The 19,512-nt window shown below is 45.7% G+C and overlaps 1 protein-coding gene across 1 annotated transcript in view; it reads right to left on the reverse strand.

Annotated features, from left to right (window-relative positions):
• Positions 1-1,948: 1,948 nt before the first annotated feature.
• LOC139910040 (calsyntenin-2-like) overlaps positions 1,949-19,512 on the reverse strand; it is a 208,387-nt gene continuing 190,823 nt past the window's right edge. The window contains exons 11-17 of the mRNA XM_078284020.1: positions 17,024-17,172; positions 11,743-11,954; positions 7,382-7,552; positions 6,338-6,483; positions 5,783-5,906; positions 3,311-3,495; positions 1,949-2,223 (exon numbers count right to left, since the gene is read on the reverse strand). Of these exons, the coding sequence (XP_078140146.1) occupies positions 1,999-2,223; positions 3,311-3,495; positions 5,783-5,906; positions 6,338-6,483; positions 7,382-7,552; positions 11,743-11,954; positions 17,024-17,172 (1,212 nt within the window). The 3' untranslated portion in view covers positions 1,949-1,998. The remainder of the gene's footprint in view (positions 2,224-3,310; positions 3,496-5,782; positions 5,907-6,337; positions 6,484-7,381; positions 7,553-11,742; positions 11,955-17,023; positions 17,173-19,512) is intronic.

Genomic DNA, 19,512 nt, shown 5'->3' on the forward strand with positions numbered 1-19,512 from the left:
ATTTTCAGGATTGTAAACATGTTAAAAGTAATGCTGTGTAGCAAGTTTCCTATTTGGAATTATGACTTTACAGACCGTTGCATTGCATTTTTCTTAGTAGGAAGTCAGAATTTCTGACTTTCCAACATGTTTGGAACACAGAATTAGTAGCTGGTAGAATGGAGATGGTGAAAAACAATCTTTTTCGACCACAATAGGGCTTTTCACACAGCACTTAGCCCAGGAGCTAAGCTGTGTGCTGTGCTAAGAAACGATTCACACAGGCAAACTCCAAAGTGGGATAACCCCGACTTTAGCCCAGGGCTAGCTGGCCCTGCTCCAGAGCAGAGTTAACCCCGACTTTTCAGGGTTATCCCCAGAAAATTGTTGAAAACCAGGGTTATCTGCTGTGTGAACAGGGTTAGAACACTTTTGTGTCACTTGTGTGTTGTCCAATCAAATCAAACTTCTCCTTCACAACGTCGCTAAGCAACAATGCGTGACATTCCTAGGGTCAGGTGTTTTTATTACCACAGAATATTCAGACATGTAAGCCCTGGGCTAACAAGAATGCTGTGTCAATCGTTAGCCCTGGGTTAAAACCCTAGGCCAGCTGTTTTCACACAGAGTTATTGCTGTGTGAAAAGCCTTATTCAGCCTGTTGGTGGTGCAACTTTCTCTGGAAGGAGAAGATTTGACCATACCAGACACCAGAATTTCATTTGGGCAAATTTTACAGCGTCTCAGTTAGTGGGGATGGGACGCTCCTCTATGTTGCAGCCCCACTTTGTGATTTAAGCTGATAAGAGTCTTATATTTTTACATACAAATCTTGCCTAGTGCAGCTTTAACTGATCCAGTCTCTATGGAGGCAGCGGCGCGTCCATCCAAAAAAACAAACCCCAACTTGCAGTCAACCGGAATGGTCTGAACATCGAGCGCTAGAAACACACACAGAGGACCGGGGGGGTCGCAGTCGGTTCTGTACAGACTGTCGGAGGCTAAGGTTTTAGGGTGTGTACATACATATGAAGGGGGGTGGCATCTATGTTGTGTACAAGTGGAGAGAGGGAGGGTTGCTGGGTTGGGTGGGGGGGGTCACCTACTATACTCTACTCAGTATTTACATGAAAGGAGCGTATAAAAATGTACAAGGATTCTCCTCTGTCTTTCCAAGTCTGTCCAAAAACCAGAACTCAAACCTCTCCACTAGTTCACATGACATCTGCAACAGCACAGCGATCGAAACTTCTTCTTTTTTTTATTTTGTTTTTGAGTGCCGTCGAAAATATGCCGTATCTGTAAAATCACCTGGATTCGCCACTCGGGCTGGAATAAACGCTGATAAATAACAGAAAATATACAAACCAAAAATAGTTTCACTTTCTTAAAGCAACTCAATTGTTTTGTTTTTTTCTTAAATAAAGACTGTTTTGCATTTGCATGGGACATCATCACTGTGGAATTTGATACATCAAACTGAATGTACGGTGCAGGTTTTGATTGACAAAAGGAGTTCCATACAAGTTATTTCATTATAGACTGTGGCGTAGACTGTAACGGGAGATAAGACCATTCTGGAGGAAAAACGACACTGAATTGGTGAACTGTCCCTTTTCATAGTCAAAATAAGGAGGATGAAAGTCTGCTTGGCAAGCAGTTTTAGTGTCATATTTTATTCCTAACAGCGGTATGTTTTCATTACAGGCTCAGTATAAAACTGGAGGTTTTCTGACAAGGCTAAGGTTAAATCATTGCACTGGGTGATTGTGTGTGTGTGTGTGTGTATGTGTGTGTGTTTGAAAGTGTATTCATGAATCTTGGGCTGTGTACCTTCTTCTCTGATAGTAACCACCAGCAGGGGGAGATATTACCTCATTTTTAGAGCCTCGACGTCAACATCACATTGGACAGAAAGTCTTTTTGTTTCAACCAGCTGATGTGAGGTTTCTGTATGTGTCTCGTTGAGTGTTTATGTGTGTGTGTGTGCGTGTGCGTGTGCGTGCGAGTGTGTGTGTTTTAATAAGATATCGTTGTTTTGTCCCATTTTTGGCCCTGCTTGCTGGGCTGCTGCATCCTGGGTAGCTGGACGTCCACCTCCTCCTCGCTGTCGTCCGATTCGGCGCTGGTGATGTCGTCCTCCTCCTCCTCCTCTTCCTCGTCATCGTCGTCGTCCTCCTCCTCCTCTTCCTCCTCCTCCTCCTCGCTGGCCTCCTCCTCGGCGGCCCGGGGCTCCTCAAAGTTCTGTTAGATAGATTGAGATTTCATGAGCTCGGTTCACAGTCGACAGCTGCGGAGGGAGCAGCATTACGACAGCGGCGCTGGATGAAACAGCGGCTGATGGGCCCAGATTCATCATAAAGGGTTTTCCTAACCTCAAGCCTAAAATCTGTTTCGCTGCGGTTGTTAAAGGGGGATTAAGTAATCTGTGACCGCTATAGGACCGGTAGGAATTGCAACAACAACAACGACAGAAGTTAGCTTCTTCTGCACAAGTCTCTGGCACAGCCTCCGCTCAGTGACAGTGGCCAGTAATTGACAAAAACAATAAAGACTCCCAATAGATGTGTAAGCCAGCTAATTAGAGCAGAGATCCAACAGAAAAAGCCTAGAAGGGTTCGACTGATACGGATTTTCGAAGGCCGATACTGATATTTTTGGATTGAAGCCGATATTTTATGCCGCTGTTCTATATCTTTAAAGTTGACCATATTCATGCAAAAAAAAAAAATCCCCCAAAAATATGGTTGGTAGCGTCCAACGCGTGGGGAGTTTTTGTTCCAAAGCAAATCTCGCCGGGAAAGTGAGTTCTGAAAGCCAGAATATCTCAGCGCCTGGCAAAGTAATTGTTGAGTGTTTGGTATTGATCAACACTCCTATCAAGCCTCCGCAGATACATGATGATCTTTTTGTGCTGCGGGACAGGAAAAGCGTGCTCACTTCCCCTTTAAGCCATCGGCAGACTGTGTACTTCTATTCCTGTGTTTTATGCCCATCAATACACCGTTTTTCTTATTTATCCTTCACTCCCATATTCCCACATGTGGTTGAATATCTTCCGTTCAGCCTCGATTGTTCCTTCCATCCTTCCTTTCACTCGTTGAATCCACAGTCAGTCTCTCATCTTTACTTTCCCCCCTCGGCGTCTCCTGTCAATCCATTCCTCATCCCGCCTCCCTCTTTATCTTTGGCTCCTCACCTCTTGTTTTATCACTCCTCCCTCTCGCCCCCACCCAAGACGCATCATCCTGTCCTCCACCCCTCTTTCCTCCGATCTCTCATCCCTCCGTTCCCCCCACCCCCTCTCCATTTCTCCCCGGCGTCTCTTTACCTCCATGGGGTTGACGGTGATGGTGAGCGCCGAGTCGTCCCAGGCCACGTCCGTCTCTTTGGCCGTCTCCGCCAGCTTCACCTCCTGCTGGTGGGTCAGGTGGATGCGGTAGATGCCCAGCACCACCACCACCACCAGGGCGGCGATGCACATCACGATCACCACCGTGGCGGCGCTCGGCACGCCTGGGGGAAGAGAAGAGAAGTTATGAAAAAGAATAACAGATCTTTCTAAAAACAATCCTGCAGTTTACAGATGAAGGATCAGGAGGCAAAACGGCATCAATAAGTCAGTCCATATACTGAGATTAATGCAAAAATTGTTTTATTCAGACATCGGCGCCAGAAAAACGTGTTTAACTTTCTTGCACCGATGTCTGAATAAAACAATTTTTGCATTGATTTCAGCATATGGACTGACTTATTGATGCTATTTTTCCCTGGCAGCATGGTGCGCAGGTTGCTTTACTCCTCATCCTTGTTCTGCTTTTCAATCGACGCACCCAAGATAAGCCTGAATTTCTATTACTAGCTGCAGTTTACAGTAAGTCTCTTTGCTGCCAGTTTACAGACAAAACCACATTAGCTTGCATCATGTTAAAGCTTTGAGCTGAATTTGTTTTGTTACCGAGGTCTATTGACTTTGTTTTTAAAAACTACGGACAATATGCACATACACATCACTACTGTTGCATAAAGGGTTGTATCTCAGTAAGTTTTGAGGATTTCAATTGATGCCCATGTAGAAAGTACATGTGTTTAAAGTCCATCTCTGGAAATTTCAACACATACTTTCATGTGTGTGCATGGCTGCAACATACATCTTAAGCCTTATTTCGCACTGTGAGCGCTGAAGTGAACTCTGAAGGGTTTCTCTTGATCTAAAATGTTTATTTCTTATGCTCTGATCTCCAGCCTACTAAAATAACACGACTGCACCGTGCCCGCCCCCTCTCCTCTAGCCTCTACTGGTGTGTGTGTGCGTGTGTGTGTGCATTTAACGAGTGTAGGACTTACAGAGGACTCTTTAATTGATCATTTGATTCACTCTAGTTCCCAAGATTTTCACACCAAATCCCTGGCCTTTGATCTTCTTCTTCAGAGTGAAGCTTCATGCAGCCCCCCTGAGTAAGTTGGGCAACACACACACACATGCACACACACACACACACACACAAACACACACACACACACAGAGCCTTTCCCTCCCTTTTTCTGTTGTACTCTACATGCAGCATGATGCTGTATGTAGCGTCTCTCCTCTTTGAGTAAAACATGCACACTAGAACTAGAAACGATAACGCTAGAACTGGAAATCTACTATAAGAAACATCTTGATCTGATTCTTGTACTGTGTGTCGTACATTGCTACCCCCACCCTCCCCTGTCCTCCTTTCTAACCCCCCCCCCAAACACACACACACACACACACACACGCACACCCCACCTCTCCCACTCTCCAGGCTGTTAACAGCGTTGTCCAACTGAACTCTCCAGGACTCTAAGTAGAGCCCATTAGAGCCTGATGAATTATTAAATGGCGTGCGCTAGATTAAGACCAGTGGTCTCATTCTCACCATGCTCTCTCTCCTCCAGATCGCTCACGCGCGCTGGGGGGAAAGGAATAAGCCGTCATTTGAGAGTCTTTCGCCTCGGACTGGTGTGAGAGAGCGCAGCATTCTAATGAACAGTATGGTAAACAAAGCTAGAAAGCGAAAGGCGTCGGTCCCCTTGGATCTAGGCGCAGTTCCCCCGGGACGGAGAGGCTGACGTAAATACTATTTACATACTCCTTTTCCCTATGAGTGGTGCTGGAAAAAAAGATGGAAGGTTCTCTGGGACCAGTGAGAAACGTGTTATCTGCTGGATTTTTTTCCTATGCGTCTCTCATTTTTATTTTCCTGAGTAATTTTGAACACAATTTCTGCCCATGGAGTCAGTCTTTTAAAGGAAAATTCCAACCTCTGATACTCTTACACTGTTAGATATTATCAATCTGGGATGTTCAATGCAGTCCAGGAGTTCATTTGTGATGAGATTGTTGCAATTTATTTTTTAGGTGTAACAACTTTCCCTCCACCTGCCTCGCCTGCCTCTACTTCTGTTAGTGATTTTCTACATTTCCCAGAATGCCTTTCGACAATCCCCAGAGAACAGGTGATAGATAGTGATAGCATTGTAAGATGGTGAGTAAAATGGTGGCTCTAGAAAGAAACCCTCGGTCTTTGATTCTGAGGGACTGACACCAAAACCTGATGATTATTGTTGATGTTTTAGAGCACATTTCCAGCTATCAAACTCCACTGTAGCTGCTAGAAATATCTCAATGTGACGTCATATCATCTATATTTGACCAGTTACCCACAGGATATCGCTATAGCTGTTTTTTTGAAGTGTTTTAGGGTGGGTTTTTCCTTTAAGTTTAAACATCTGGAGACACTGAGCAATCCAACACTAGTGTTTGCCGTCTTACCTGAGCTGTGGCTGGGGTACAGGTCGTGTATCATGGATGGATGGTGGACCACTTGCATGTACTGAGGCGGGGCTACCATGTGATTGACATGTTCCCCTGCCTCTGAACTGTGGAGTACGCTGACCTGGGTGGGAAGCGATTAAAACACAAGTGATCTTGTGGAAGATAAAGTTATCACAACAACACTGGGCCTGCCTTGGCTCACACACAGATGATATATTTCTAAAAGTATAAAGCAAAAGTCCAGGTTTTAAAGAGAGGGCAGGAGGAATGGGAGAGTGAATCTAACAGTGCCTTTCTGGGGGGCGAAGGGTCAGGTCAACAGTACAGTAAGGTGATATGGCTGATAATAAATCCTTCAGTAGCACCTAGCTCAACATTATGGTCTCCGTAGGTGAAAGGTCAAGTGTAAAACAGTTTCAACACCCTCAGAAAAGGCCAAACTGAGTGGTGAAACATTTGACTCCCTCCAAGTAAACAGCAAGAGGTGTAACTATCACATGTCCCTTTTGGCCTTTAAAAGCACATATCGGTGGAGCCGTGGTTCAGACTGACCTCCAGGTTGAACTCATTGCTGGTGTAGCGTCCGTTGAGCTCGGAGCAGGTGAGGCGGAACCTTCTCTCAGTTAACTCGCCGGCGCGCCAGTTATGGTAGTGGACCTGTCGGATCACCTGCTCGTAGTTGGACATGGAGTCCACACCTACGGAGAGGGGAAGGGACAGTGGAGGGTTGTTACAGTCACTAGTAGATACAGCTAGGAGAAAGAGGCTGGAGGATATCTCTATAGTTACCAGAATTCATATTTGTATGGAAGGGGCCACAGGTCGAGGTTTCTGTCGTTCGAATAATACAGTTATGCAAACAAGGACGGACAGGACTGATTAACCTGATGAGTCAAAGCTGCTGTTTTCATTGAGGATGACATTTGCACAATATTAAGCTGTTTCCTTGAGGATATGAGTTTTTCACCAACTGTCGACTGATACTAGAGGAGGAGCTGAATGTCTACCACACACCTGTCTTTACTGTGCTTTTGTTTTTCTGATCAGATACAACAGAAAGGACATGCTGATGCATATTCTCAACAGTGACAGCAGAGCATGGTCACTTGTGTTCCGGGAACTGAAAGCAAAAAATATTTCATTTTCTGTCTGCCGCACTTCTAGCATATAGGCTCATAGTTAACAAGAGCAAGAGCCACAGAACACCTTTCCCAAGCATTGGCTGTGTGTAATAAAATGAGATGTGTGGTGGACACAGGGCCTTACTTCTATGCAGAGCTGAATAGTGAGGAGATGCAATTGCTGTTATGGGCGTAGAGTTGCAGCCCACAGTGCACATACATTGTGTTGGTGTCACTACAATTACTGACCTATGGACGTGACAGAATGCAGCAGACAACATGTTTTATAGCCAGTAATGTGTCATGTATAGAAATGCTGGAGGTGGAGTTGTTACTATAGTAACTTATATGTGGACACCTAGGAGGTGGAATTGGCATTCTTACCATACTAACCTGCCATATACACACATGCTGGAGGAGGACCACATACAAACATCCCAGCAGTGGAGTTAGTGTTGTTACCATAGTAACCTACCATATATGGACATGCCGGAGGTGGAGTTGGTGGCGTCGAGGTGTTTTCCCAGCAGAGCGCTGCGGTGCAGCTGGAGAGACTCCTGCTCCGGCCTCAGCTCCTCCCCCAGTACCAGGATGTCACAGTAGTCCAGGTTGTGGATAATCTCCTCCAGGACGCCAGGCCGACGTGCTGCGCACACACACACACACACACACACACACACACACACACACACTCAGATTACGTTCTCACTCCTAATGAACTGCATCACAGTTCTCTTGAAAGACGACCAACACCTGCATTTTGAGGCGTCTTGGTGCCTTTATTTGGTGCCACCCGAGTTCGAATTTCATTGTTCTCACCTGGCCAAACAAACCGAACTAAAGGATTCATTTCTGGGAGAAAGTGTGAATACTTGCAATGTATTGGAAAAGTTAGCGATAGTGATAGTGACTACTGAAAGAAAAATCGCCTATTGGCAGCTTCAATCCAAAAAATATTGGTATCAGCTTTCAAAAACCCACATTGCTCCAACCCTAATTCAAACAGCACACGACATGGCACCGACTCCTACTCGCGGACTCCAATTACTCGTCAACTGTCCAAACACAGACGCTGCTATGAGCCGCTGTGGTAACAAGTCCCTTCAGACAGCTCCCATCACAGCAGCGCTGGGTGGCTGCTGGGACTGTTCGACAGGCTGCTAAGCACTAGACTCCGGCGCTCACCGCTACCCAGCCTCCTCCCGCTCGCTGTGGACTCCCCTGGGAAGGAACCTGCCATGCCTACTTAACAGCCTCCCCACGGAGAGAGGGGGGGCGGGGGTCTCTGGAGGGGGAGGTGGAGAAGGGAGGTAGAGGAAAACAGAGATGTGGGGAAGAGAGAAGAGAAAGTTGTGTTCAAGAAGAGAGGATAGAGTCCTTTTATTGGGTTTCTGTGTGTCGAGGCATTTGTTGAAGGTGCTCTTTGGTTTGGGCTTGTTGCTTTTAGTTTAAAAGAAGGAGTTCCAAGGCACTCTTCAAGCAAAAAAAACATTTAAAAATCCTTTATACGGCTTATAAACATATTAAAACCAACCTAAACGCTGTCATCCAGAGCCCCAGCATGGTGGGGGGAGTTGGTTTTAATATGTTCTTTTGAACAAACCATGCAAAAAAAGACATTTTAAATGTTTGCTTGAGGAGTGCCTTGGAACTCCTTCTCCTTCATTAACTTGTGCTCCTACATTCAAAATAATGTGCAGTATCTTGGAAAACGTTTCCCCAAATGCAAAACTACAATATATTCTAGGAGAAAACAAGAGTGTGCCGCACATACAGCAAAATATAAACAGGAGGGACATTAACAATGGAAAAAAGAATGCAGATGCAACATTTGGTGCATTTTTCCATTGACTAATTGATTGATTCATATATTATTATCGATCTATTGGTTGTTGTTAATGTGTCATTGTCATAACCACAGCGCACACACATACACCACTACACAGACTGCAGGGCTGTCCCAGGAACAGCTTGTGTGACGATGTGGCTGATGCTGATCTGAGATCTGAAGTGGGTGGGATGAAAAACATCGAGAGCTGGGCTCCCTAGGAAGGAGTAGGAGGAGGAGAAAGGAGGTGGGGGGGGGGACTGGGAGGGAAAGTGAGTACAGAAGGACTGGAAGTGATGAGGCTGTAGTCCATGGAGGGATGCAAGCAAAGATAAAACAGCAAAAAACGCTGCAAAAGAAGAGGGGGAGAGAAAGGAGGAGAGAGCAGACGACCATGAAAGAAAACGGGTCAAAGTGTTGAATTGTTGAGCATTAAAGATGACGACTGAAATGAAAGACCGAGACCCACTGAGTGAAAGTTAGGAGAATAAGCCTCAAAAAGATAGGACAAGATGGAGAGAGAGAGAGAGATGGGGCGATGCTGAGTGCGCTGAATGAGAAGACAAATGAACGACAGAGCGAGACAAAGCGTGGCAGAGGGCGAGGGGGTGATTAACTGGGTCCAACCAAACTTATTGCACGGCCTGCAAAAGAAATATGTGATTCATCTCGAATCCTTTAAGCCTCGGAGACTCGAGAGAACACGAAATCTGCTCATTATGGAACTTCATTGAGCCTCCTTCTCCCACACACACAGACTCCCTCTCTCTCTCTCTCTCTCTCTCTCTCTTTCTCTTTCTGTCTTTCTCTGGCTTGCAGCTAATCTCTTCCCCCCAGCTGCAGTCTCCATTTCACCAGCAGAAAGAGCTCCGCTGAGTTCTGAAAGCGATGCGACTTTCTCTTCTTCTTCCTCCGCCGCATTACGCACAATGGAGGGCCAAAGCCTCCCTCGCTCTGCTTATCTGCTCCTAATTGGCTGTGAGCTGCGGGGCCCGGGGCCCGGGGCCGCGCCGAGCCGCGACGGGCCGTCCCCGCCTCGGCGGTCAGATCGCCGGGACAAGACTAAAGCCACCGGGATTTAAATGTCATACTCATTTGCTGCCGGTCAAAGCGGGCGAGCTGAAGAATCAGTTGTCTGGTAGGAAGAGGCCTTACTCAGCAGAGTGGGGGGTCTGAGGTTGCATAGGGACAGACAGGAGGAGGGCATGACAGCAGTGGATGGGCTAATACCAATAGAGCAATATGAATGGACTCTACGTACAGTTCAGCAGGGGGTTGACTCAACATATTGGCAAGGCCAGCAGAGTTTCATGGACCAGAGGGCTATAGCTTACACAGCAGGATTAGCGCAGGTGAAAAGGGGCGCTCGTCATGAACTGCCCCTATAGGATATCTATATGTGCAAACACACACAGGGCAAACGGATACATAGATGCAGTCAACCCTGCAAACACACTGAGGGTGCGATCACACCTGCAGTTTGTTGTCTTTCAAACCATAGTGGAAAAGTTTACCTTGTTGCATTTTTGTATTTGGTTTGTTCAGGTTCACACTGTCCAGTTACAAGCGAACCAGGGCTTGTAAACAAAAGTCACATGGACTCACAAGTAGCTTGTTTATTGGACAGAGTTTTGGGAACCTGTCAGCCTGCCAGGTTAAAAAGAAGGTAGGTGGGTCATGAAGAAATAGCTATATATGAGCATCATTCCAGACTGCGGGTTCCCCTCATTCATTTTGGTATGCCAGGCTTTCCAAGCATGAGAAACTGCTAGCTATCACATGTCAACATCCTTCTCTTCATATCCATAAACCCTTCTGTTTTGGTGTTGTTTGCTATTGTTGGTTCGGACTACGTTCTCAGCCCTAACGAACTGCACCACAGTTCACTTGGAAGAGGACAGAGACCCTCATTTTCAGTCGGTTATTTGGTGCAACTTGAGTTTGAATGGCATTGTTCCACCTGCCAAACAAATCAAACTAAAGCAGTAAACACTCCAGAGTTCTCGGTGTGAACTTGGAGAAGGAGCACAACTTTTCTCTTCCTTCAACAAGTCCACAGCGCGCACAGGCATACCGGATGAAAGAAAAATTCACCGCGGCTGATTTGCCGTCTCGTGAGGCATTATGAAATGTTAAGCATTCTCCGAAGGTTTGTTTTGATAGCGGGACAGGTGGTACAGCACGGGCTATGGGACTTCATGAATGAGTGAACACATTATCAATATGAAAAACCTGCTTAAATATTCAGTGATGTGTTCTTTTCACCTGGGAGGAAGTATCTCCTGGTTTTGTGAAATGTGAAGGAAAAAAAACAAAAACAGAAGCTGCTGTAGTTTTGGTTTAAAAGATTAGAGCATCTCGGAGCTGGGGAAAAATGTGGAAAATCCAATATTGTTAAAACTTTCTGGTGTGCTCAGTGAACTTCAGTCACAGCTGCTTATGATTTCATTGAATGATTTATCTGCGTGTGTGTGTGTGTGTGTACAGTCACTGTCATTTAAATTGCTGGAGGCATATTGTATTTTTACATTTTGCTGCACTGTGCCTCAGTTTATCTCAAGAACAATGCAGAAACAGTCCAGTTCTGCTACATGCTGATCTGTCATACAGTCTGCCACTATGCTGAGCAATTTATTTGGCTTTGGCTGTACAGTTTTAGACATTGTACTTTTAGCATAGTTCCTGCACTGCTGCCTCATTTAGTCATATTCACTCTTAAAAACATATTTTTCTTAAACTAATTGGAAAATTCTGTCAACAGGGTGAGAAGATGCCACTTGTTTCCAATGCAGTTTCACTTGTTTAAAGAATTTTCTATCAACAAGTATCTTGAAACACGGCAGAATAAGCTGGGTCACTTTTTTGGAAACAAGTGAAACTACATTGGAAACAAGCAGACTTATCTCACCCAATTGGCAGATTTCTTAAAGTTTGCAGAAAAATACTATTTTAGGACTCAATACGGATGTCAATGGATGTCTTATGCAGAACAGCCATACACTCCCTACCTGTGTGATGTGCGGTGGCGTCGGCCCGAGTGACGGTGCTGATGATGTGGAGGTCCTGGAACAGAGCCAAGCCTCCCGGCGCTCTGAGGTCGGAGGCCGGCCGGCTCAGCCTCTCCACCCCGGCGATGGTGATCCTGGGCTCGCTGGGCTGCAGCACCATCACCACCGCGTCGATGTCGGGGATGGTGATGCACGTGTCCTCCCCAAAACACCTGGACGCAGAGAGGAAGAGGAGGAGGAGGAGGAGGAGGGTGAGATGAGGCAGGAGAGGACATTGCACCATTGTTTGGTGTGCCTTGTCTCCATCAGCTCTGTTCAGCCATGGTATGGTCTGGTTGGTTTGTGACTCCAGTGATTAGTCCACTAAGTTAGTTACAGGATTTGAAAATAACAAGAACATCTCACAGAACTTGAATGAGGAATTTCAGCTCTAGAGTTAGACAGCAGTGGCTGACAACTGACAGCTTCATTGTTCTCTTCTCACTTATTTTGTGAAACTTATTTAGCACAAACTATTAAAACTGAATGCTGCACAAAACATACAAAGAACTGCTCTCCTAATAGAGTCAAAAACCTGTCTACAGTGTTGGGCTTGTCAAAAAATGTATTGTTACTCATTTCAAAAGTAATGTTATTACTTAAGTTAGTTTTCTCTCCTGTGAACAATCAGGGTAATCAAATAGTGTTGACAGGGCTACTTATTACTGTGAAAAGTAATAATATTAATGTGTTATCGAGCAACGCATGGCCTGGTTTGGCCGTGTTCAACCCTGCTTGGACTCCTGGCCCGGCTAAACCCTGTGCAGCGGAGCGAGGGCAGTGGGTGTAAGGACCATCCAGTCGATACTCAGCACCAAGGGGTGACAGAGGCCACTGCTGAACACTTGAACAGGCAGTAACTTGCCATTGAAACTGACTTTTATAAAATGGATCGCTCCACTCCTCCGTTCTGATGGGCTGAATCATGTCCAGAGTCATTGTGAAATATCTGTTCAGTGCGCACCTTTGATCTCATAATATTTCATTTAAATATTAATGTGCCATACTTCTGCTTCTGTGTGGCTTGGCAACAACTTTGCTTTTAGCTACTGTTCAAGAACCATGTTGCTTGGTGGAAAAATAACTTCAATTATTATGGATAAAAAAAATCAAAAGCCTTATTGAACATAGCCATTGTTTTTTTAGAACAGTGTGTTATTTTATACAAGCAAAAAGCCTCTGGAGGTTGTGGTTTACGGTGATTTTAGAACAGCTAAGAGGGCTTAACAACACCTAACAAAACCTCTTAGCTGTATAATAATCACAGTAAAACACAGCCAGTAAAGTCCAAATCCAGAACACACTGCACACAGTTCACACAGCTCCAGCTATCAAGCAGGCTATGTGCCGTGCCAGCGCTGCAACCAGAGACCTCTAGCAATGTGCCTGTTGTGTTTTCATACGTGCGCGTGTGCCGGCCTGTGTGAGCGGCAGCGTGTGACTGCATGCATTTAAATGCACGGCGTCAACTGGCAACCTTGAATGGACCGACACATCTGTCTGCTCTGTAGGACCTGGGCTAGCCGGCTGTGAGCGCACAAAACGACCACACAAAGAGAACAGGCTCACACAGTGGGCTCCTCTCTCTCTCTCTCTCTCTCTCTCTCTCACACACACACACACACGCACACAAACACACAGATCTGCCACAAAATGTAACACATGCCCACACACACGCACACACACAAATTGATGCAGACGTCTGACTCACAACCATGCTGATGCCTTCGTTGACACACATAAACACACAAATTGATTACACATCAATCAAATGGAAAACCAACAGATATTAGAACGAGAAAGGCAAAGAGAGAGAGAGAGAGAAAGAGAGAGAGCAAGAGAGAGAGAGAGAGAGAGAGAGAGAAATAATAGGCAGCGATGGAGCTGTGAAAGCTTAACAACTAGATTGGTGATTTTACATTTCAGTCAAGGCCTTTCAAGCACACAAACATCTGTCAGTGGGAGGGACATCAATGTTTTCCTCCTCTACTGTACCTGGTAGAGAGCGAGAGGGAGAAATAATAACAAGCTTATTTCCTGTATAGGAACCTGGGCTATAATCATCGCTGAATAAGATTACGGCTCTTATGCATTTGCTATTCTCTCGCCTACACTCTATGTACAAACTACCGTATTTCCTCTAATATTGGCCTGGGCCTTTATTTACCTCAACTGCAGAGAGTACCAGGCCTTTATTGGAAGCAGGCTTATATTAGAGACAAGCCTTTATTTCTAATTCCCTCTTTTTGATAAGTATATTTGCTCATATTTTAGTGTGAAGTTTGATTTTCTGATCTGCTTCTGTTGGGGTACGTTAGGTAGACGTTTTTTTGTTACTGCAATGCATTACGATAATTACGGTAATCGACGACGGCATGCTCCAGAGACTTCCGCCGGCCGAGCTATCTTGTGGCACTTGTATGTTACTACAAACTACAGTTACAAACAGGCACCAGGAGTTTACCGGTATCCACCGTTGTTTGCATGTAAGCTGAAGCTAACTGAAGCTAAAGTAGAATCTATACAATTATATCATATCGCCGTTTATTTCGATGCACGAGCTCAGTCCACCTGACAGCCCTCTGTTCTGTCGGCGGCATGGAGGTTTCGGTGCGCCGAGGGCTTACTGCCGACGCTTCCCGGATTTTCCCGGGGGCACGGTTCCGGCCAGTGCCGATAGCTGGGCGCCGATTTGTTCCCCGTGATCCGGCCGAGATTTCGGCGGGGTCCCGACGCCAATGCGTCACTGGGTGTCCCCAATAGGTACGCTGTGGGCGCGGCGGAGAGGACAGCGGCGGAGAGAGGAGACGGACACGGTCCAGCCATATACTAGGTTTTGACCCAGTCTTGTTTCCTTTGTTTTTTTCCCCGGCCTGTATTTGGGGTCGGCCTTTTTTTATTTTTGTGTTGACCATGGCCCTGGCCATTATTTTAATTGACTACCGGCCACTATTAGAGGAAATACGGTATGTTGCATTGCATAAATCCTTATGCTGAATCTGTCTCTGCATGTTTTCCCTTCACTAGCTGACCAAGTACTTCAGCAAATCATGATGTGTAGAATTAGAAAAGTTGAATGGAAACAGCAAATCTAGTAAAATCTATCTTTTTTTTTTTTACATTCTTTTGAGGTGGTAAAGTGTTTTGCCCATGAAGAAATAATGCCATAGAAGCTGGATGGAAATCATTCATTTGTCAAATGAATAGCGTCTATTACGCAACAGTGGCATTGGAGAAAAGAGGCATTGGATGTTCTGAAATGTCTATAGAATATCCGCTCACCATGACCTTCATGGTTGTATGAACATTAGTTGGTGTAGTACGATTTGTTTTCATCTACACTAAACAATCACAGCTTGTCCAGTTCATATGTATCAGTCCTTGAAAGACTCTTTTAATTTTTCTCATGGATGTGTTTTTGATGTAGTTCCACATCTATTGGCGTTAACCCAGCTGAAAGAAAACAGAGCTAATTCGCATTTTGTTTTTTCGCAACATATCAAAACTTCCCTTAAAATTAGCTTGACAGCTGGAAGGAAACGTAACTTCTGTCTCTCTAATTCCCTCTCTCTCTGCCTGCCTGCCTGCCTCTCCCTCCCAGTCTGGCGTCTAAAGCCTCGCTTTGAGACAAACAGGTTTTCGGGCGTCATGTAATCTCTGCCTCTCTCTCCAGCGGCGATGGCCGGTGGTGTGTGTCTGCTCGCTGTTCGGGCACTAAGCCATTGTTGTGAGCAGTGGGAGATACAAACTCACTGATGCGGGGAGGCGGCTGCTGCGTGGGCCGCCTAGCTGCGAAAAAAAACCCCAAAAAAACCTGGAGCCGGTCCAACTTAATTATAAAGAAATATGACAAGGGAGCCTAAAAGGGCCGTCGCAAAGATTAGCGCTGGTTACTTTCATTTTCCCGATGCCTGCGGTAATTGCAGTTATTAGGCGTCAGCACGAAACGCGTTTAATTGTGTTTCAAGGAATTAATTAACATCTCTGTTTATTTGTTCGGAATGATACTGACCCCGGCGGCGAGGGAAATATTTCCAACAGTTGCTGACGTGGTGTGGCGCGAGGCCATGTTTGGGGCTCGCGCAGTGTAACTAAATTAGTTGCGGAGGATCTGTGTTTTTGCTGGTGACTTTTCTGGATGGAGTTCTAAACCAACAAGTCGGAGGCTAAATCACCCGCGCTATCAATGAGAGTCATAACTCAGGTTTTGGATGGACACCAGGCTCCTGTAAGCAGTTACACTAGCCACACACACCCACAAGTAGTGTCTCTCTCTCTCTCTCTCTCTCTCTCACACACACACACACACACACACATACACACAGAGTCAGAGGCACATGCCCAAGCCAGCCAGTCAGCAGTCTGTGAGAAAAACTTAAAACAACATTTAGCAGTGACGCAAGTTTAGCCGTCATTAGCATAATGTATTCCTTGATAATCGGTGTGCCGCTAGCTAAGATGACTCTGCTTCAGCTCCACCAACCCTGTGCAGCACACACACACACACACACACGCACACACACACATTCCTACTGTGTTAGCTGAAGTTCTCGGGCCCACGGCCGCGCATCGAACCCAACAGGGGGGTGGAGAGCGAACCCCTAGGGCTGTGCTGCAGGGGTCTACATATATTTAAAACAATCATGAATATTAATGGGAACCCGCCAAGGGAGGCTGTTATACAATACCAGCCAGCCTCTTTCTCTCTCTCTCTCTCTCTCCCTCCACCTCTCTCTCTTTCTGCGTCTCTCTTTCTCTCAGTCCTCTGGCAAAATCCAGGCAGAATTATTAATACACGACATGAAAATGTAAAAACTGGCCCCCGGTGGCGACAGGGAATGGTGGATTAAAGAAAAAGGAAAGTGACAGCAGAGGAAAAGAGAGAGGGGGAGAGAGAGAGAGAGGCAGGGAGAGAATCAGAGTGTGAGAGAAGGGAGTTAAATATCAGCCAGACTGTGATGTCTGCTGTGTTGTCTTAACACTTGGAAGAGTGTCGAGGCGGGTTAACGCTCCTCAGATCAGCGGTAGAGAGAAATAAATAGAGAAATAGAAAGACAGAGAGACGGAGATGATGAGGGGGGGAAAGTGAATATAAATGTACGAGCGTAGAGGGAAAAGATTTCACACAGGGGCAAAACAGAGAGAAGGAAGTGTGTAGACGAGGAGGAAGGTGGAGCCAAAGTATCGCAAAAGACAACAGTAAGAAAAGGAAGAGAGAAAGAAAAGAAAGAGTTGTACGCACTGGACGGCTGTGGAGATGTGCAGGCGTCGGATGCCCGGCGTGGGAAACTGGCGAGAGTTGATGTAGGAAACTTTCCTCACAGCGGCGTTCATGTTCTCCAAGTCCTCTCCCTCCATCACCAAGATAGACTGAGCCGGGTTAAAGTGGAACTGATGGAGAGAGAGAGAGAAGGAGAGAGAGAGAGAGGGAGGGTGGTGGATGGACGGAGGAACAGGGAGAATGCATTAAAACATGATGACAGTTACAGCTGCACTAGGCAAGATTTTTATGTAGAAAATGCTGCAGGGCGTCCCTTCCCCCCCTAATTGGAAGTGAAAATCTGGTGTGGGGTTTGGATGCCGGCAGGAAATCTCTGCGTGCGTCAAGTGATCAATTGAAACTCAAGAGCGAAATCCCAAACTATTTCCTACACAGCAGAGAGCGAGCGCTCCGTCCAGAGAGAGCTCCACCTCCACACCTACCACACACTAAGTAGAAGACATTGAGTTTACTGTCATGTGACATGATTTCTGGGTAATGAAGTCCTTCAAATTTTCAAAAAGCAGCTACCTCTCTCGGCCACTTGGGGCCGCCAAAGTACAAAGTTGTCCTGATGCCGCTTTAAAGTCACAATGAAATGAAAAATGACTTTTTCACCTTGTTAACTAATTGTTCATACCATAATTAACAATAAATACCAAAAATAATGCAATCTTTTTTATTTTCTTGTATTTTTATATCAAAATCCTATTGTGTCTTTAATGGTGACCTCATTGTGTACCAGTAGGCGTGAAAAAAAATTCAAACCAATAAAACCATCACCCTCTACCCCCCTCTAATTTCTCTCCCTAATTGATGTCCCATTGGTTTACACTTCTAATATGTCCCGTCCAACCTCCTGTTTCAACAGGGAATACATCAAATTAAGGAAGCAAGATGCTCTCAAAATGCAGATTCATTGTGACTTTAATATTTCAGACTCAATAATATTCTAACTATCTTTCACAAGGATCGGCGGTCCTCACTTGTACAAGGGATTAGTTTAGGGTTAAGGTTAGTGGAAGGTCTTCACAAGTACAAGTAGGTATGTGTGTGTGTGTGTGTGTGTGTGTGTGTGTGTGTGTGTGTGTGTCTGCTCTCCTGCAGGGTTTGATGGTGGGGATTTGAGGCCCTTGTTCGTGCAGAGAGGGTTTAGGGGCTGGAGTCTCTCCCTGTTCTTAAATCTCTCTCTCTCTCTCTCTCTCTCGCTCTCTCTCTCTCTCTCTCTCTCTGTATCAGGGTGACTACACTTCAGCACTCCATGGGGGCTATCCTCTCTCTTTCTCTCTGTCATTTTCCTCTTTACCCCTTCCCCTCTCTCTCTCTCTGTCTCTCATATCTTCTGTTCTCCTCATCCTGCTCTCCTCCACTATATTTGCTCTCTTTCCACAACTCCCTCCGTCTCTCCCTCCCTGTTATTCTCCTCTGATTGCGCTGCGCCAGCCCTCCACCTGCCCGGCTAAATGCTGTCCTTAAGCCTCCCGCGGACTTATGGGAGCCAGACAAGCGGGCGGCTAAGAAGAAAATGAAATAGCTCTCAAAAGATAAACTGGACGGGCCCTAAGGAGGTTTTCCTCCTCTCTCCCTCCCTCCCTCCCTCCCTCCCTCCATCCTTGCCCAGCTCATCCCACCTCCACCTTTCAAAAGGCTGGCAAGGATCTCGTCGCTGCACTACGGCACAGAGAGCTCTACGGAAAGAGCAGCAGGAGGGGAAGAGGGAGAAAAAAGAGAGAAAGAGTTAAAGACAGAGAGAGGTGGGGGGCCTTGGGGTCTGCACAAACCCCCATCCATCTTCTCTGTCTTCTATCTTCCTCAGTGCAGGGAGATGGATTAGCTGAGCCGGTGAAAGAGGGAGAGAAGAAGAAGGAGGTTGGAGAGTTTGGAGGAAGCCGATTCGTGATTTAGTGAAGGGTGATTTTTTTTAAGAAATAGCATCCATCCCTTCTCTCAGTTGGGATATGGAACAAAATATGTGTGTGCGTGTGTGTGTGTGTGTGTGTGTGTGTGTGTGTAGACATGTCAGAGTGAGGAGAATGTGTATGTCAATATATTCAGAGCAGGTTTCAGAAAACCAAAATGAAGAAACAACGCTGGTAAAATGAGACTGAACATAATTAATGAAAGTTCTGAAACTATGAATGGGAAGTAGAAGAAAAAGGGAAATTAATTGCTAAGGGACATGAAGTCCAACTGGGTTTAGTATAAAGAAGATACAATTGGAAAAAAAAACCATATTGTAGTACTAACCTTGTTCTGTATTACTGTCATCTGCAGATGATATTTTATTGTATTCTGGTGGTGTTTTTATCTGTAAGTGTGGCCATTTGTGTTTGTGTTGTCTCTGTGTGTGTGTGTGTGTGTGTGTGTCTGTGTGTGTGTGAGAGAGAGTGTGTGTCACATGGCCATGTGTATCTGTGTGCCTATGGGGTTGTTCTGTGGTGTGTTTGTGTGTATGCATCCGTGTGTATGCT

Source organism: Centroberyx gerrardi, chromosome 6, assembly GCF_048128805.1.
Source record: "Centroberyx gerrardi isolate f3 chromosome 6, fCenGer3.hap1.cur.20231027, whole genome shotgun sequence".
Taxonomy (NCBI): Eukaryota; Metazoa; Chordata; class Actinopteri; order Beryciformes; family Berycidae; genus Centroberyx; species Centroberyx gerrardi.